General features: G+C 39.8%; 2 protein-coding genes across 2 annotated transcripts in view; one reads left to right on the forward strand and one right to left on the reverse strand.

Moving 5' to 3' along the window:
- The window catches only part of LOC144651650 (uncharacterized), a 38,908-nt gene that overhangs the window by 13,899 nt on the left and 8,421 nt on the right, over positions 1-16,588 (reverse strand). Inside the window, exons 4-15 of the mRNA XM_078511596.1 lie at positions 12,218-12,379; positions 11,782-11,899; positions 10,923-11,101; positions 10,069-10,290; positions 8,119-8,154; positions 7,494-7,625; positions 6,467-6,714; positions 5,523-5,694; positions 4,938-5,072; positions 3,643-3,890; positions 2,808-2,952; positions 2,253-2,387 (exon numbers count right to left, since the gene is read on the reverse strand). Coding sequence (XP_078367722.1) covers positions 2,253-2,387; positions 2,808-2,952; positions 3,643-3,890; positions 4,938-5,072; positions 5,523-5,694; positions 6,467-6,714; positions 7,494-7,625; positions 8,119-8,154; positions 10,069-10,290; positions 10,923-11,101; positions 11,782-11,899; positions 12,218-12,379 — 1,932 coding nt within the window. The remainder of the gene's footprint in view (positions 1-2,252; positions 2,388-2,807; positions 2,953-3,642; positions 3,891-4,937; positions 5,073-5,522; positions 5,695-6,466; positions 6,715-7,493; positions 7,626-8,118; positions 8,155-10,068; positions 10,291-10,922; positions 11,102-11,781; positions 11,900-12,217; positions 12,380-16,588) is intronic.
- Positions 14,222-16,446, forward strand: LOC144651895 (uncharacterized). Its single transcript, XM_078511960.1, has one exon. The coding sequence runs from the start codon at positions 14,519-14,521 to the stop codon at positions 15,242-15,244; it is 726 nt and encodes a 241-aa protein (XP_078368086.1). The 5' UTR covers positions 14,222-14,518; the 3' UTR covers positions 15,245-16,446.

Consider the following 16,588-nt stretch of genomic DNA (forward strand, 5'->3'; position numbering starts at 1 on the left):
GAAAACAAACATGGCGGCCGAGTGCGAGGTTGCTTTTCTTCATTTTAAGAAAAAATTCCGCGTTCAACTGAAGTTTTTTCAACAAGAACATCTTAAGTCAACTTAATGTTCGACAGTCAAAATGTTTTCGGATCTCGCTGCTCGAGTTACAAAAGAAAATTCGCATGTGCTACGATCGATCTTGTCGGAAATCGTGACTCAATTCCACTTTTTTCGTTTCAGCTTATTTGAGTTCGCTTTCAAACACATGATTATTCAGACAAAGAAATACTAAAAAGTAAGACCTAAGAGGCACAACTGGCGCCAACTGAAACTGGCTAAATCCCATGAAATCCTGAGCCGAAAAATTTCGCAGACAAGGCGAGGGGAAGTCCACGCGTGTTGCGCGCGTATGTGCCCGCAAAGATCAGCGGTAGTCAGAACTGAGCATGAGTAAATACCAAACTTTTAAAATCGAAATTTTAAAGTGCGCGGAAACGCGCGTGGGAATTATTGAGTTCGCGAAGGCTTTAGCAAGAAAACTAACCCGATTACCCCTATTTTTTATTGCCCTAATATTTTCCTTTTATGTAAAGGAAACGCCAGAAAAAATCTAAAAAGATTCTACGAAAGGAATTTTTAATTACTTACAAATTGCTCTTTTTTGCATTTGCAAAAAATCCGCTTCGTAGAATTTTTTTTAAATAATTATACAGTTCCTTTTTCATATGCTTAAAGTTATCACGAGAAAAAAAATGGGGGTCATCGAGTTAGTTTTCAAGATATAAGCACTGGAAGCTGAAAAAGGGTCCAAAAAATCATTGCCTACCATTGCCATGGTAACCACTGATGACGTAATTATTGGTATTTTGGATCAACAACACAATGGGTAATTTAATTATAAAAAAATTTTGTTACGATCTTTAATTATTTTTTTGGCCATTTTCTTCCAAACGTCGCACAGTCAAAAACCTGAAAACTGGTACGAGCCACCGTGTTTCGATTTAATAGTTAGGTATTTGATCGATTAGTTATTTGAAAGCTTTATAATATAATGAAGTTTTGAAGTTCATCTGAAAAGTAGATGTTCGAGAGCATGGACGGCAGTATTCCGACACTCAACTGACATGACTTGACAGACATGATTCGATTTACTTCAGTTACGTTGTGTAAACGTCTCACTCGTCTCCGCATTTATATCATATGCGAAGTAACAAACAAGCTTGCTATTGAAAGCTGCAACATGCGTTATGATCAGTTATATAAAACGCCAACTCGAGTGAACTACCGGTATATCGATTTCTCACAATGATTACACATTGAAACATGACTGTTTTACTTTTCACTCCCCGGGGGGAGGGGGGTACTCAAAAAAGTTTTGTACGGGGAGGCTCCGCCCGGAGATCCAACCCCTTACCCTTTTATATACCATTTTGATAGAAAAAGGTACCCCTTTTGTATACCTTTTATTGCAAAAAGGCACCCCTTTCATATACCTACACGACATCACATTTACCTAAAACGGGAAGTTTTCTTGTTATTTTTATGTAGCGCTTAATAAATTAAAACGATACAGCCAAAAGTTGCGTCTGCTCGAAATATATGATATAAAGGCCTTTTAAAATAACATCATGGCAGATTTCCCTACCCTTTCATATACCTAAACTTGTACCCCTTTCGGGCGGAGCCTCCCCGTATTTTATAGGGAGTACCCCCCCCCCCCCTGTTTCACTTCTTGTTCACCGTCTCACTTTATAGTAAAAGCCACTGGATTACTCAGTGTGATACAAATATGAGATACACGCAAAGGCCGGTCGCAAAGGAGTCACAGTGAGAATGGAACAATACAAATACTATAAAATATGATAGCGCGTCCAGAAAGATTACCACCAAAGATTTTTCAACGGAGAAATAATGATTACCCTTGAACCATTTTTTAAATGAATGAAGTGATCCTTGCAGCGTGCTGAAAGACTTTATGTAATCGCGTTCAAATTTCAACCGGTGCTGAAAGTGAGCTTACGGATGAGCATTGATGGTTTTTAACGAAAGAAAATGGCTGCCCGATTAGTTTTCAGTTTTAAAAGTGTTCAACCAAGGCTGAAATTCGCCATATAATCGCAACAAAATTCTAGCCCGGCAAATCGAGCTGAAATTTAAGCCCGAGCTGAAATTCGCCATGTACTCAGGACCTAAGCCGTCGCATATTTTAGCCTGAAAAAATCAAAGCTACAACGGGATTTAAACCCATTATTTTGAATCATTTTTCTTACCAATTCTCGAGAAGTCAGCCGTGGGTCCTGTACTGGGGGTGCTACTTGTGGTCCCCTTGTTTAGAGACCAGTCGAAATCATCACTGTTGTCTTGAGTAAAGCCACACAACGAGTTTCCGTCAAAGTTGCAATACACTGAAACGTAAAAGTAAGTACCTATGAGCCCGCGTGTCCGCATGTCATGTGTTCGATCGAGGAAAAAAATCATAAACCTACCCCAAAGGCAAAGTTTCTCAAGAGTCTTCGATTTTTCCGCTGTCTTGTAATTAAAAAAAGCTCATTGTTACCCCCACCCCGCTATTGTCTCCGTTACTGGATCCCCTTTCTTGCTGGTGACTTTGTGCAACAGAGCTTCGCGCAAACGGCTGCGTTATCCTTGTAATCAAAAGGTGGTAGTTTTTTTCTTAATCCCATTTACAATGTGATGCAAAGAAAAGCGACGTGATGTTATTGTCGTGTTGGTAACCATAACGTCATCATTTAGTGAACACTGATTCTCGAAACGTTTCTGGAATATTCATTGTCAAAACCTCCCCACCCTACCACAGAACGTACCTTGCTTGGCTGCTGGAGTAGGAGGAGGAGGAGGAGGAGGGGGAGTGGTGACCACAAATTGGTTACAGTCTCCTGGTGTTAATTTGATTTCGTCCAGCGCGATATCTCCAGTGTATCCCAGGCCTCTCTCAGCTTCAAATACGATCTGAGATGATAATGTTATGTAAACAAGGCATAAGATAAGAAACTACAAGAGATGCAGTAAATCGACGTTGGATAGAAAAGAAAAAAAAGAAAGCATAAATTATACCCTTAAAAAATAAAGTAAAACAATGACGGTCAGTTGTTAAACAGGAACTAAACAAATTACAGCAGACTTATGGTTTATTTTAAAAATGTCTCGTAAAATTGCAAAAATACAAGTTTGAACTCTATTCCACCTATACTTCTCTTAAAATAATTAACAGATGCACTTATAATAAATTGCTATGCAGAACAAACCTTACCAAACTAGCGTACATTGTACAATTTGACACTAGGTATTCTGAACTAAATAATGACCCAAAAACGTGCATTTTCATTGTGGCAAACTAATGCATGTCTTTTGGGGAAAATAAAAGATATTATAGCAATTAGGAGTAAGAGAGAGCAACCATCTGGTTCAAACCCAAATGGGGGCGCAACTCCACCGGGGGGGGGGGGGACTCCCATATCGAAGGGACGGGAACGTTCGTCGGAAAATTTGAATCAAGCCCCTAAAGACAACCAATCTGGTCGTGTCTCAAGCTTTGGACCGCAACTATTTCCGAGCTTGTTGAAGATCTAAAGTTTAATTTAGCCATTATTTTGATCCCTGTTATAGTATTTAAAGAAATCCCTCTTTTGCATAGTTCACCTGGTAAGGTTGAACGCCACGAATAGCAGCTTTGGCAGTAAACCATGTATTTCCTTGGTTACCGCTGTACGATCCTAGCAACGTCGCTTGTGAGCCCACAAGCACATAAATTCGTAACGTTCCCATATCAGCACCGTACATGTGAAAGTAGAACTGAAGACAGTAGTCACCAGTCAGTGTGGGCGAGAAGAGATGCGCGCGATCCTTGAATTGACGCGGAAATGACGCTTCAGCGTAGATGTAGTAACCTGAATGGTGCACAAAAGACAGAATTGCAGGGGCTATGTCACGGGATTTAAGGTAATTTTATTTATTTTCTTTATTTAAGAGCTCTAAACTTCAAATTGGCAGAGCAAAAGTCTTTTATTGGCAAAATCACGGCCACATGACAAACAAGAATGATTTTCGAGCACTGTAAATGGCACTTTCATACAAATTGAGAAAAACTTGAAATATGTCGGGCCGACGTTTTTCAAGTTTACCCGAACGCAATCTGTTTTAATCTTCGCGAATTTTGCCCACCCATACCCCTTTTTGGCCTTTCTGTGTTTCTTTTTCCTGTTTTAAGCCGTTTTTGTGATATTTCAGTTAATTCAATGACCATTTGGTCAGTGCCGAAATTGCCTAAAATTGCGTGACATAGCCCCTTTAAAAACATGAGCCACCTTTGTTGGTCGCGGGCTTTTTACAGTCCACCGCCAGCGAGGGACTAAAAATTTCATACTGATAACGTGGCACTACAGAGATTCGGGCAGTGTCGCTGATTCTTTGTTACGCGCACGTGAATTTCGCACCTGGTCAACAATCAACTGGAGAGCTACGTCACCAGCATGAAGTTTTGAAGCAAAATCTTAGATGCCCCTCGGAACGGACAGGAAATAAGCGCGCCGGGCAATTCGAACAACTTTTCCTCAGAATATTTTTTTTACGCAATAAGTTTCTTAATGTATCACAAACAGTCAGAATAATCAATTTTCACAAGGGAAGATTTTCGTTTTCATTAAGGTGCAGTCAAACAGAAGAAAAGCAATTCAGGGCATAAGCCGTAACACTTTTGAAAATTCCTCAAACGGTGTTGTACATATACAAACAATAAAAGAACTAAAATCCGTTTAGCTCATGTTTTGTTGACAATAGAATGTTTGAAAACTAATTTTAACCGGAGGTAAACTTCTATTAACGTGAACGTTATTATTGCTGTGCAATATTGGCCCAGCTGACTGATGTCTCTCATTATTGTATTAAATTTACTACTGAACAGGTTTATCGTACAAGAGATTCTTCCAATCGCTGACCTGTGTTGGAGACATCATTACTTGGCCCAGTGTCCGGCGCGCTTGATGTGGTTCCCTTGTTGAACAGCCAGTCGAACTCGTCACCAGTTCCCTGAGTGAATTGACACAAAGACTGGGCATCGAAGTTGCAGTACACTAGGAAATGACGAAGGCCTAAGGTCAGTTTCAGAATTTTCATGTCTGGGTTTTTTCTGTGACCTTACCTTCCGCCCTTCCTCAGATCCCCAATTTTCCATATCAATGTTGTTAATGTCTTAATCTAAACTTTAGCCTCCACATTACTTCCGAGAACATGACTCACCAAAAAAACAAAACTTTATCCCTCTCCCCCTCCCTCCAAAAAAAGAAACCCAACTGTAATCGCCAATTTAAAACCACTAAAGTTCTTCGCACCGCCCCCGGGTGGTTACACTTTTGGGTGTTTTGCATCATATGGCTGATGTAACAAATCTTCTGCAATGACCGTCGAAAACAGTCCCCCATTCGAGCTTTCGCATTTTCAATGTCAAACTTCGACTAATTCGACATCAAAAAATGTTCTCTTAATTGTTAGCATGAGTGATGTAATGAAGAACGCCTCCTCACCTTCACCGCTACTAGGTGGGATGGGCGTAGTAATTGGTCCGACCGGGATCGGTGTGGTGACTGGCGGAGCAGGGGTTGTTGTCGGGTCTTCACATTTCCCTGGGGTTAGTTTAATTTCGTCCAACGCGATATCACTTTGATAACCACTTCCGCGAGTAGCCTCAAATTCAATCTAGCAATGAGATATACTATTAGAAAATTGATGTAGTTTGTACTCTTAGCGTTTGGTCTACTAACGTTTTAATCCATGTCATTAAGTACAAAATCTGTCACACCTATGAAGGCATTTTACAATTTCAACTACGTCTCTTACTACACGCTTAGCAAATGTGTCTCCACGACACAATTTTCCTTTGCGAGGCCAAGGCCATGCGCTTATCCATATATATTTACATATAGAAAATACAGATTGGTTGTTTGGTTCTTTTTTTTTTTTTAAAGTGCACTTAAAAAGTAAATTTCTTTAACTTGTTTCACCTAGAAACATGTGCCTCCCTTGTTGAATAGCCAGTTGAAATATGTCGGTTAGTTTTTTAAAACCAAATTAAGCCAGAGCAGATTATTAGTAGCGGCTCCAATTTCAGTTTTATACGTTGTTCTTTACCGAAACTTAGAAGAAAAAATCGTTGTTGAACAAGAGGAATAAACTTTTTTTTCCAATCCGTGAGCTTTTAACAACTGGTAACCTGCAAACAAGCTCTTCTTTGTGTTTCACTGACAAAAAAAAGGGAAGAAGGGCCTCGCTGTAGGTTACACAATTAGTGCCCGGTCACTTAACCGTTTGTTGCTCCCCCTTTAGAGACCGTTGGCCCTTATTGCCGTTGCGTCGCATTTTATCTGCTACTTATCGGAGGCTGGATTTCCTGCCGATAAATATGCTTGTTTGTCAACTCAACCGAATAAACGTTTTGTCATCACATTTTTTCTAAACATTTTGTGATCACCTGAAACTGCTCTGGACCTGTAAGTGACGTCTGCGCCATATACCACCGGTCTCCTTGGTTACCGTTGATAGAAAATACCTCGGTTCTGCTCGAAGCTGTATTCTTGTGCGCCTTTAGAGAGCCCATGGACGTGCCAAGCATGTGAAAATGAAAACGAAGGCAGTAAGGTCCCGTCAGCCGGGGTGACATCAAAACGGCCCTATCACCTTGTACACGTGGCCTAGATGTTTCCGCGTAAACGTACAAACCTGTGAAAATAACGAAATGGTTGTTTATTTCATTGTTAAGTTATTTTTTGTAAAAAAATCCTCTAAGTTGTCGTGATGGACCAGGTAGTCACTGACTCAGTGAGTGATGTTTATATGTCACACCAATCAGATTGGGGCTAGGAGGTATTCACCTATTAGCTAGCCTGCGAAAACAGCCGCCTCTCACGCTCCGATCCGCTGTTTTCGCAGGCTACCTATTAGCCTTATTTCGCCATTCCCAGGATGTGCACTTTATGTAGATTACCGCGAGGAGTTTGTGTGTGAATTTGAAGCCGAAAAGCGTTCTGAATTCGTCATACTGGCGTAAGATCGTAGTCTTTGACATATACCAGCATCTGATCAAGGCTCTGGTGTTTTTGGCGTGGAACACATGTTGTAACGCGCTTTATTCGGTGATTAGAAGACTTAAGGTGTCCATTCTTTGACAGGACAGACAGGATCGCGTGTTACAGCTAAGGTGTAAGGTAATTTAGGGTTAATGCAGAACAAGTGCCAACTTGCGATCCAGCTTTACGATTTATCAATAATGATTTCTTTCATGTGCTTTTGTCAAACATTAGAGTCCTTCACATAATACTTACAATTTGAGCAGAAATACTTGCTTTTGTAGACCTTGGTTAACAATTAATTTCGAAAATAATAACGGGACCTGTTTTTTACACTTTTGGGTTCCCTCTAGTTAATGATTTTAATTTATTCTCATTATCTGTCTGTTTGAGAACAGATTAACAGTGTAAAGAAAAATCGATGTTGATCACCTTTTCCAGACATATCTGTTCTCGGCCCAGTCCCTCCGCTTGAGGTGGGGCCTTGGTGGACGGTCCAGTCAAAGTCGTCTCCAGTACCTTGATAGAACTCGCACAGTGAACCGGTGTCAAAACTGCAATACACTGTCGAAAGTGAAAGTGTCAGCAATGCACTTAAAACACGTTAAGATTAATGTAACTGGCTCTTTGCTGGTGTGAAACGCGTTATTAAAAATACAGGATATTTTTTGCAGGATATTTCAGATATTACAAGTACTTTTGCACTGAAATATCGCAGCGTGTGTTTTGAGCCAAGGTGACCGAGCAAACAGGCGCATTCAAATTCTAAAGTACTGAGTGACTGATAATCTCACTATTCCGCCTGTATTGAGACAACGAAAACGAATACAATTGTGAAATTTACCAACAATAAAATTGTGCGAGCGTCAACTAGTGCTATTTTGGCAGAAAAAAAAAACGTGGTAACCATCTTCGTTTTACACTTTAAAAGTAGAGTGCTTTGCAGAGTGCTGGAGTAATGGCCAGCTAACCATCTTTCACAGCTCGGATCTTTAGAACCGGAATCCAGTGCACTAACCACTAACTCACAATTCACAAATGAATCAAAATTACTCACCCACAGAATTTTCATCTGGTCCAGGTACAACCGGCTCTAGAAAGAAACCAGTAATTTTTGTTAGTTTTGTTTCAGCTTTATAGTAATCTCTGTAACTTTGGTGCAGCCTAGCCAAGTTATCTACACCGCCGGAGTTATTCGTGACATAACTGTTACTAGAGCAGTTTTCAATTGAGTGTCGTAACACCAAAACCAAAGTAATTACTCTGGCCAATCAGAAACGACATTGACAATCCAGTGAACCAATCAAAACTCGAAGCAAAAACATGAAGCTGACGCGAAGCGCGGGAAAACGTGCGCGAGCGAGTCACGATTGGTTTTGGTTTTAGTTCTGATTGGTCGAGAAAGTGGCGCGAGATTTTTAAACCAATCACTGAGCGTAGCAATGCAAAACCAAAGCAAACGCAATTTACTTTCGACACTCAAGTGAAAACCGCTCTATTTCCTTTGGATGGGATGGCAGTCCAACGCAGGTTTTCACCAAGCATTTTGTCTGTAGAGGATTTTTTTTCGCGCACGTTGAATACTTCAGCGGCCGAAGGCTGTCGCCATAAACCGCGCAAGAAAAACCTCTGGCACCCAGGGTATAGCTGGTACACATTTATACACTTGAGTGGAGAGAGGCACTGCCAGAATAAAGTTGTTTGCCCAACAACATAACACAATGGCAAGGCCAGGGCTCTAACCCGGACCACTTTATCCAGCATCTAATCATAGTTAATATAGGGAAATGGTTAGGAAGCCCGGCAAACATCAAAGGAGCAAACAAAGAGGCCAAGATTTATGTTGGAAGGTCCACGACCCTGCACATCTTTTGTTTTGCGCTCATACACTATGCATGAATTACGTAATCGCAATGTTTTTATTGGTTAGTTACATGAACACACGTAACCACCTATTGTATTTTGTCAGGTTTTGTGTAGGGTCAACCCACAAAATAGCGAACAAAAACATACAACAAAGAACTTTGTCGGGATTCCTAACCATTTCCCTCTATTAACTATGATCTAATTCATTAACCATTTGATAACCGCGCCTTCCGCCATCTGTTTCAGTCTTAGTCACAAAGATAAGTATGTCTTGGTACCTGGAATCTGTCTGCAATGGACAAGTATCCCATCCGGGAGGGAGTAGAAATACTCCTAGGTACTTTCATGCTACTGAAACCGGGATAAACTCCGGCCTGATGGAAGACTAAACCTAACCTACCTACCTGGTATCTGTGCTGCTTATAGGTAAATTTCAATAAATCTTTATTTTCTCTTTTCCTCAAGTTTCAAATCCTCTAATCCCTCATCCTGTTCGTTCTTCATAAGCATCTTAAAAAGTATCAAAAAGTTCTCAAGAAAATGTTGCTGGACGTTCTACTACAAACCACTGACGACATTTTAAGTTTGGGTAAAACCTCAGGAGAAAACGGCAGACAAGTGCTAAAACGTATGATAAACGTTGATCTGCATGTCGCAAAGTTCACATATCGGCATGCATAAATAATCGTGTTATATTTTTCAACTACCGCCTAGCCGGAGCGAGGCGTGGAAACGAGAATTAGGTGTTAGTAAAAATTTAAATAAGGACGCTATCAGTTGCAATGGTCGCTATTAGGAGCAACGGACGCTATCAGTAGCAAAGGACGCTTTTCACTAGAAGCTACTAGAAGTTCGAACTAAAGGGATTTTATTGAACCAGAAAACACAAATTGTAAGTACATTTGTTTCGAATTCACGTTTATAAGAAAGCTTGTACAAACAGTGACTTGCGTATTTCGAATATAGTAATTGCAGTTGACTATGACTTCGATTCACTACTATGGATCAAGTGTAGTGCAAATAAAATTCAGAGTTCTTTAAATCCCTGGTGTATCTTCAATAAAAGTACAGACGAGAGCGCGAAACAAACGTTATATTCAGGTATAAGCCCCCCAGCCCTCACCCCCCAAGTATAACTTACTTGTCGGACACTTGTACAACTTGTTTATCTGGCGAACGTCGTTAGCGCTAAACCCCTTCCGCTGACCCATTTGATTGGCGCTACTCTTCAGTCCAACGATGGTAGATCGGCCATTTCTGCTGAAGGCTTTTGGTCCATAATGCATTATGCTTCCATAGTCGTAAGATTCGCCAAGATGTTGGATCTGTCCTTGACCGAATTTGTCGAAGTTGCTTTCTTTGCCTAGTGGAACAAAAAAAACCACAATGTCTAAGTGCTGTTTCGGTTAGGCTAATAAATTCTTCATCATTTGCTCTTTCATATTTAAACAGTATCAAAAAACAAATTCGTTTTCATACGTTTGTTTTTCAAAACCTCAGCCAAAACAGAGTGGCAAGTCCACGCAAGCCGCGCAAACGTTGAAACATGAACTTGCGTAGAGACTTGCGTTGTATGGCCAGTGGGAATTTGGTCGCAAGCAGTCGGAATTCCCAAAAAAGTCATTTCAAACTTCAGAGCCAGATGCGTCCTGCCCTTGGAAAAACGTGTGTGTGATGTGAAATTAATCACAGTTGGATTAAATTTCGTTTCTGATTGGTTGAAAGACAATATGTCTGTTCTGATTGGTTAAGGCACTTTTTAACATTGGAGAACTAAGCCAACGCAAACCTATACAAGGCAAGCGCAATATTACATTCAACATTCGGTCATGCAGTATGGGGAAGTTGGGCAAATTTGGAAATGAAGCTGACGATTTCGAGCGATAGCTCATCGTCGTAGCGATTATGTGAGAGGATTGTAGGGGTAGCGTTAGTATAGTAAACTAAGGAGTTATGCTATTGGCTAATGAAGGAATATGGCAAGCCTCCTCTTACCCAGTTCAATGTTTTCGTACAGGACCTTGACGTAACTATCTCTGTCCGTTCGTGACTGCTCGTGGAAGAAGCCAATAGCGTGCGCTAGCTCGTGGATGACAATCCCCTTGTACCAGCAGTATCTGTGAAGGTTTACCTTCTGCTCTCCGCGTGCTGTGCGACCCACAGATGATGAGCACCTGTCAATCACCATAAACCGTAAGTTAATTAACTTATCATGTCTTATCATGGATATAAGGGAGGGATGGGAGGGGAGGGGTTTTGGAAGGGAGTGAGGTTGCGTGATCGGTTAATGGGAGGAGTCTCAACAAGAGCAATGTAATTACGAAAGACATGAGGTGTTAAAAAATTGACTGTACATATTTGATGCAGTGAAGTGACATCTTTTACATCACAAACGTGTCAGTTTACGGGTCTAAACTCCAAGGCGATCGAAATAGCAAGCATGTCTAATACTCACTGCGTGTTCAAGTCGTTAAAGCAAATTTAAGTGCCTCGTACGAGTCGTACAATAAGGTTTACCATTTGCACAATTGGTTCAAGTGGTAAATGTGATACTTTTCAGTCAAATAAAATGTCATTTTACGTAAACAGTGGCCAATGTTGACACATTCAACTGGTACAACTCACGCGACTCGTGCAACTGGTGAAACTGCACCTCATTATATGCACTTGGAATTATAATGGCGGAATTGTACAGCTAAATCTATTCCAGACACTATTAAAATATATATTGAGCATCAGTTCCACATCCGATCTAAAACACTCAGTTTGCAATGCTTTTGAATGATAAAAAGTACACTATATTGGCCCACCATTGCACGCCCCTGTACTGTATTGCCGACCAACTGTGGCTTACCCATCACCGTTTGTGAACTTGATATAGTTTTTCTGAGTGGTCCTGGCGACAAATTTCACGCAGGTCAGCTTATGATAATCCGCAATAGCGTCATTGATCGCTTGAACGCCAGCTTTTTCTGTGGATGTCGAAAAGCAAAAACAAACAAAACATAAATCAAACATTTTGTTGTATATGAAAGTGGTATAGTTTCTCTCCTGGTAAGTGTAGAATTAGTGTGTTCCTTATATTATATTTAACATTTTCGCGTTGCGAAACACTATTTTTAACCGGGGTTGACAACAAATGAATTGAATGCGGCTTCAATACTGAATCCTGAGACACACGAAATGTACACCAATGTCTGAGAATAAGATACTCAAACGCAGTCTAAGTAGGGATGTGACATCCCCTACCCTATGCGCCGTTTCAGATTAACTGTTCCAGGCCTACTCACCAATGTTTCTATCTATGACATAAGGCACGGTGTTGCTTGGCCACAGACCGTGCGGGTGTGTGATGGCATTGCGGGAGTTTGGGTCTTGTGTTATAAACCTCAGAGTCTCGACGTCGGAGATGATATCTCCCAGGAGTATACCGGCACCAGTGTTGCCTAAAACTAAAAGTTAGAAATGTTTTTTTTTGTGATGAACAAGATTAAATGTTTAAATTCCTGAGGAAGAAAAACAACAAAGATGTTTTAATGAAGCAAATAGGAACAAGGACGTTTAGATACGAGAAGATTGGTGCAGAATGTTAACTTTAAGTTAGAGATATCCGCAAATCCCTTCTTTACGAATTTCCTGAGCCCGCGAGCCTTTACGATGGCGGCATAGTAACGTGTGTATCCTCATAGCAACAGGCTGACGAAAACAGGTTTTTTAGTTATGTTTTTATGTCATTTCTGATTTACCAATGAGCAATGAAAATTGCTCATTCATACCTCCATATGCTTCACATTCATTTATACCATCGCTAGGACACCAATTCATATTATTTGGCTCATTCTGCGGCGTTAGAGTGATTTTTACTTGAGTATTGAAAGTAATTCGCATTTGCTTTAATTTTAAAAACCCCGCCATTTTTACGACCAATCATATGTAGAACCAAAAACGATCATGACTCGCTCACACGCGTTTTCCCGCGCTTCACGCGGGCTACATGTATTTGCTTCGAGTTTTGATTATATCACTGGATTGTGCTGGAGAAATTTCTTTGGTTTTGGTTTTAAAACACTTTAAAATCGAAAGCCGCTATAAAGAGGAGTTGCGAATTATAAACTTATCTGTATGTTACGTAAGGAAAGTTGGCGTACTATACCTGTGCATTCTCAAGTTGTGTTCTAAAGTTCACTGACATGATATTAAGTTGGAGATATTTTGTTCCTGCTTTGTTGATGTTTTTGTTTAATTTTGCTTTTGATTCAGTGAATTATAAGAGTCAATGACAGGAAACAAGGTTGTCAAATTAAATTGAAAATAACCCCGTTTATTGAGCCCCGCGAGCCCCAAATAAGCGCCCCGTCTGCAAGGTCTGGTTCAGTTTGAAATATCGTTCCAGGAGTTTAATCGAGAAAGTACGGTATGCGTAAATAGACAGGAACTAGTTGTCAAAGATGAAATTGTCGTTTAAAAATTTACATTATTTAGGGATCATTTGTCTCCTAGCCTCCTACACAGACGCTTTTTGGGCTCGTCGCGTAGGAGGTTAATCGTCACTCAGTCTCTTTACAGAAGAGCGAGAATGCTCTTTTTCAATCAAAACGGGTTTTCTCTAAGCGGGGGAAAAACAACGAAGGCTTTCTTGTGCTAATGGCGTCTGGAGTTTTAATCAACGTATATTTATTCAGCCGCAGCTCGGTTTTATCGATGTTAATAACTTTGTTCATTAAATAACACTAGATCCTAAGATATGTCAGGAAAAAACTCAGGGCAGCTATATGAAAAAAGTAATGTCAGTAATAGCTACTGACTCACCGCATTTAAATGAAGTCACCCGCTTGTAACAGATGATACTGAGATAACAAATGACTGAGATAAAATTTGAACACTTAGTCATTACTCCGGCTCATCTCTTGTTCCGTTTTTTATGGACGATATACTTCTTTAAGCATATAATTCCTCCCACAATGTTAAACATGCTCACAAATTGATATCAACAGAAAGTCACCACTTCCACTTATTTATGCCAGACTAAAAAAGAAATGGTCTTTCTGCGACTGGTCACAGGGTAAATGAGTAAATTAATGCCAGAAATAAAGTTTAATTTAATTTGTTTTGGCACACGAAAACCCACTGATCTAAATCTTGCCAGCGTATTTTTTTTTGTCAGATTGGACATAAATGCTAGGCAAAATAATATATGTCCGTTTGGAGCGGCGGACATTTTCTTCTTCCTTTTTTACTCGATACTTTGAATAAGCGCAGCCCGTAAGATGTGGAAATATTTGGGAAATTTCTTATTTACCAAGCGGGAAATGTAATGACTTGTTACATTACGTACCAGACGAAGGAGAGACAAGGGAACTTTGCCGCACATGCGCTGATGCACCTGGCGTCAGGTGCTTGTCGGAACAAATAATTAAATATGCAGTTTCAACAAACCGCCATCAATAATGCATTCGACAGGTATTATGGTTTACTCAGTGGGTGAGACGTCCATTCAAACAATCGGCCGACCAAAAACGTGAAATTGAAATTAGCATTACTACAACGGGAAGATACATCAAACTGACAACGACTTCGCCGAGAAAAAGCGAATGGACGTCCCTTTACACGAAGATTTCCTCAAAAAAGAAGAAGAGAAGGAAAAATGGGTTGAATACTGGGTAATTTTGAGGAATTGTGTTTTGTATTTTTACGATGAGAAGACGGATTTGTGGCACGAGTACTGCGACAAAATCGACATCACTGCGAACTCGCGATGTGCTGTTGTGAAGCGGAAGACATACAGCCATCGATTTAAACTGGTCACCGAAGAGGGAACGTGTCTTTTGAAATGCCACACAAACCTTCAAAGACATCGCTGGATGCATGCGATCGAACTGGCGGTGAGGGAAATTTCCTCTAAAGCCACAGACCTCGCACCGGTGGCAACAACACCGCGTGGTTGTTACTACGAGCGAGATTTGTTTGGAAGAAGTATGCGAAGGGAAATGAGGCAACAAGAAGCAGCGCGCCAAAATAACAACAACACGCTTGAAGAACTAAGTTTGAATTTGGATTTGGAAAAAGAAGGCAAGCGTGAAAGACAGACTTCACGAAAGAGCTCCAAGTTACAGAAAAGCGCTCAAAGGGATAAAGACTCATCCATCGCATTCGAATCACTACAATGCGATTTTGATCCAAATCTTGGGAGCCCGGTGGAAAATCTCGCTTTCTCCGACGATGAAGTCAGCGTAGATGGAAATATAAAGATGCGAAGCATTCGTTCGGCACCTGTAGCGAAATTTATTCGTGTTGGAAGTGCTAGTAAGCCAATATAATTCGCAGGCGAGTAAATTTGTGGTGAGTTATTGGCGCGAAAAATGCGGATAAAATTTATCTGGAAGTAGTTGGAACTTTACTGTGAAGTAATTTACTGTAATATTGGTCGCCTAGCTCGGCCATTCTTGCCTAATTTAAACATAAACCATACATCTTTTGGTGACAAGATGAAGAAAGCTGTCTAGCTGCTAGAATTTATTCTAATGTTGAATATGAAAACAAGTTTTACAAATAAATACTTGGCAAAGTAGATGCTTTTAAATCAAGCTGTCCGTTTTGGACTCATAAAGTTGTAGGCATTAATTTTTTCGACGTCGTGTCTCGCACTTATTCATTAAAAATACTGTATAAGGCAAGGGAGAAAACTTTTGGCACTCATGTTCAAAAAATTTGAATTACCTAGTTTTATTCTTTCCCGCTGACAAATTTCTGGAGCGAGCAAAGAAATTACCTTATTTCCAAATTGTTTGCGCATTTTAAATTGTTTTGCGCAGTTTCTTGGACGATGAAAATAACAAGAAAATTAGATTTTGATGGCGAATGACATCATTTAAGGAAGTTTTCAATTTTCAAAGTCGTTTTCTGGAAAACAAAATCGTGAAAAAAGATTTGAAAGCGTTTTTTTATTAAATTCATGAATTTGCTTTGCATGCCGCAGACGGCGTTCGACATATCATGTCATTACTTTATTAACAGGAAAGGATTACTGTCTGTTCCAACAGAACGCAATTAGTTTAAATCGGTAATATAAAAGCGCCCTAGAGGTGAAAATAGGAGATATGAGTTGAGCTTGCGACAGGAAATTAAGAACCTTTTAAAATTTAAACTTTTTTACTGTCAAATGTAGTTTCTGCAAGCAGGAAATTTGGCCAAAGTAAATACAACCGAAGTAATGTTGCTCGTTCGAGCAAACAGCTTAATTTATACTATAAAATAAAATAAATATGATAAAAATGTAAGATAACAAATTTGAATCTTAGTCACAAAAGATATTATTTAAATAAAACAAGGTTTTATTAAGATTTTAAAATAACTGAAATATGTCGGGGACATGTAATTTTTTAAATAAAAAATAAAAACAAGTAATGAATAATCGAAGAATATTTTATGAAGTTTTTTAATCCGATTGATTTCCATGTATTAATTTAAGGAAATAAAAATTATCTTTTGCGTTTTATTGTTTTTTTGTATGTAGTTGTGAATATGACAGCCGCCCCACACCATAAAGCAAAAAGCCCTATATTATTGTTTTTCTTATGCGACAAATGTAAGCAAACCAAATAAGGTGCCATCAAACTTGTGTGCGGTGACTTATGACGCGATTTTTGTCGCCCACATTTTTC

Source organism: Oculina patagonica, chromosome 4, assembly GCF_052425735.1.
Source record: "Oculina patagonica isolate OP01 chromosome 4, crgOcupat, whole genome shotgun sequence".
Classification (NCBI taxonomy): Eukaryota; Metazoa; Cnidaria; class Anthozoa; order Scleractinia; family Oculinidae; genus Oculina; species Oculina patagonica.

Coding starts and splice junctions, on each gene's coding strand:
- LOC144651895 (XM_078511960.1), top strand. CDS start 14,519: ATGGACGTCCCTTTACACGAAGATTTCCTCAAAAAAGAAGAAGAGAAG.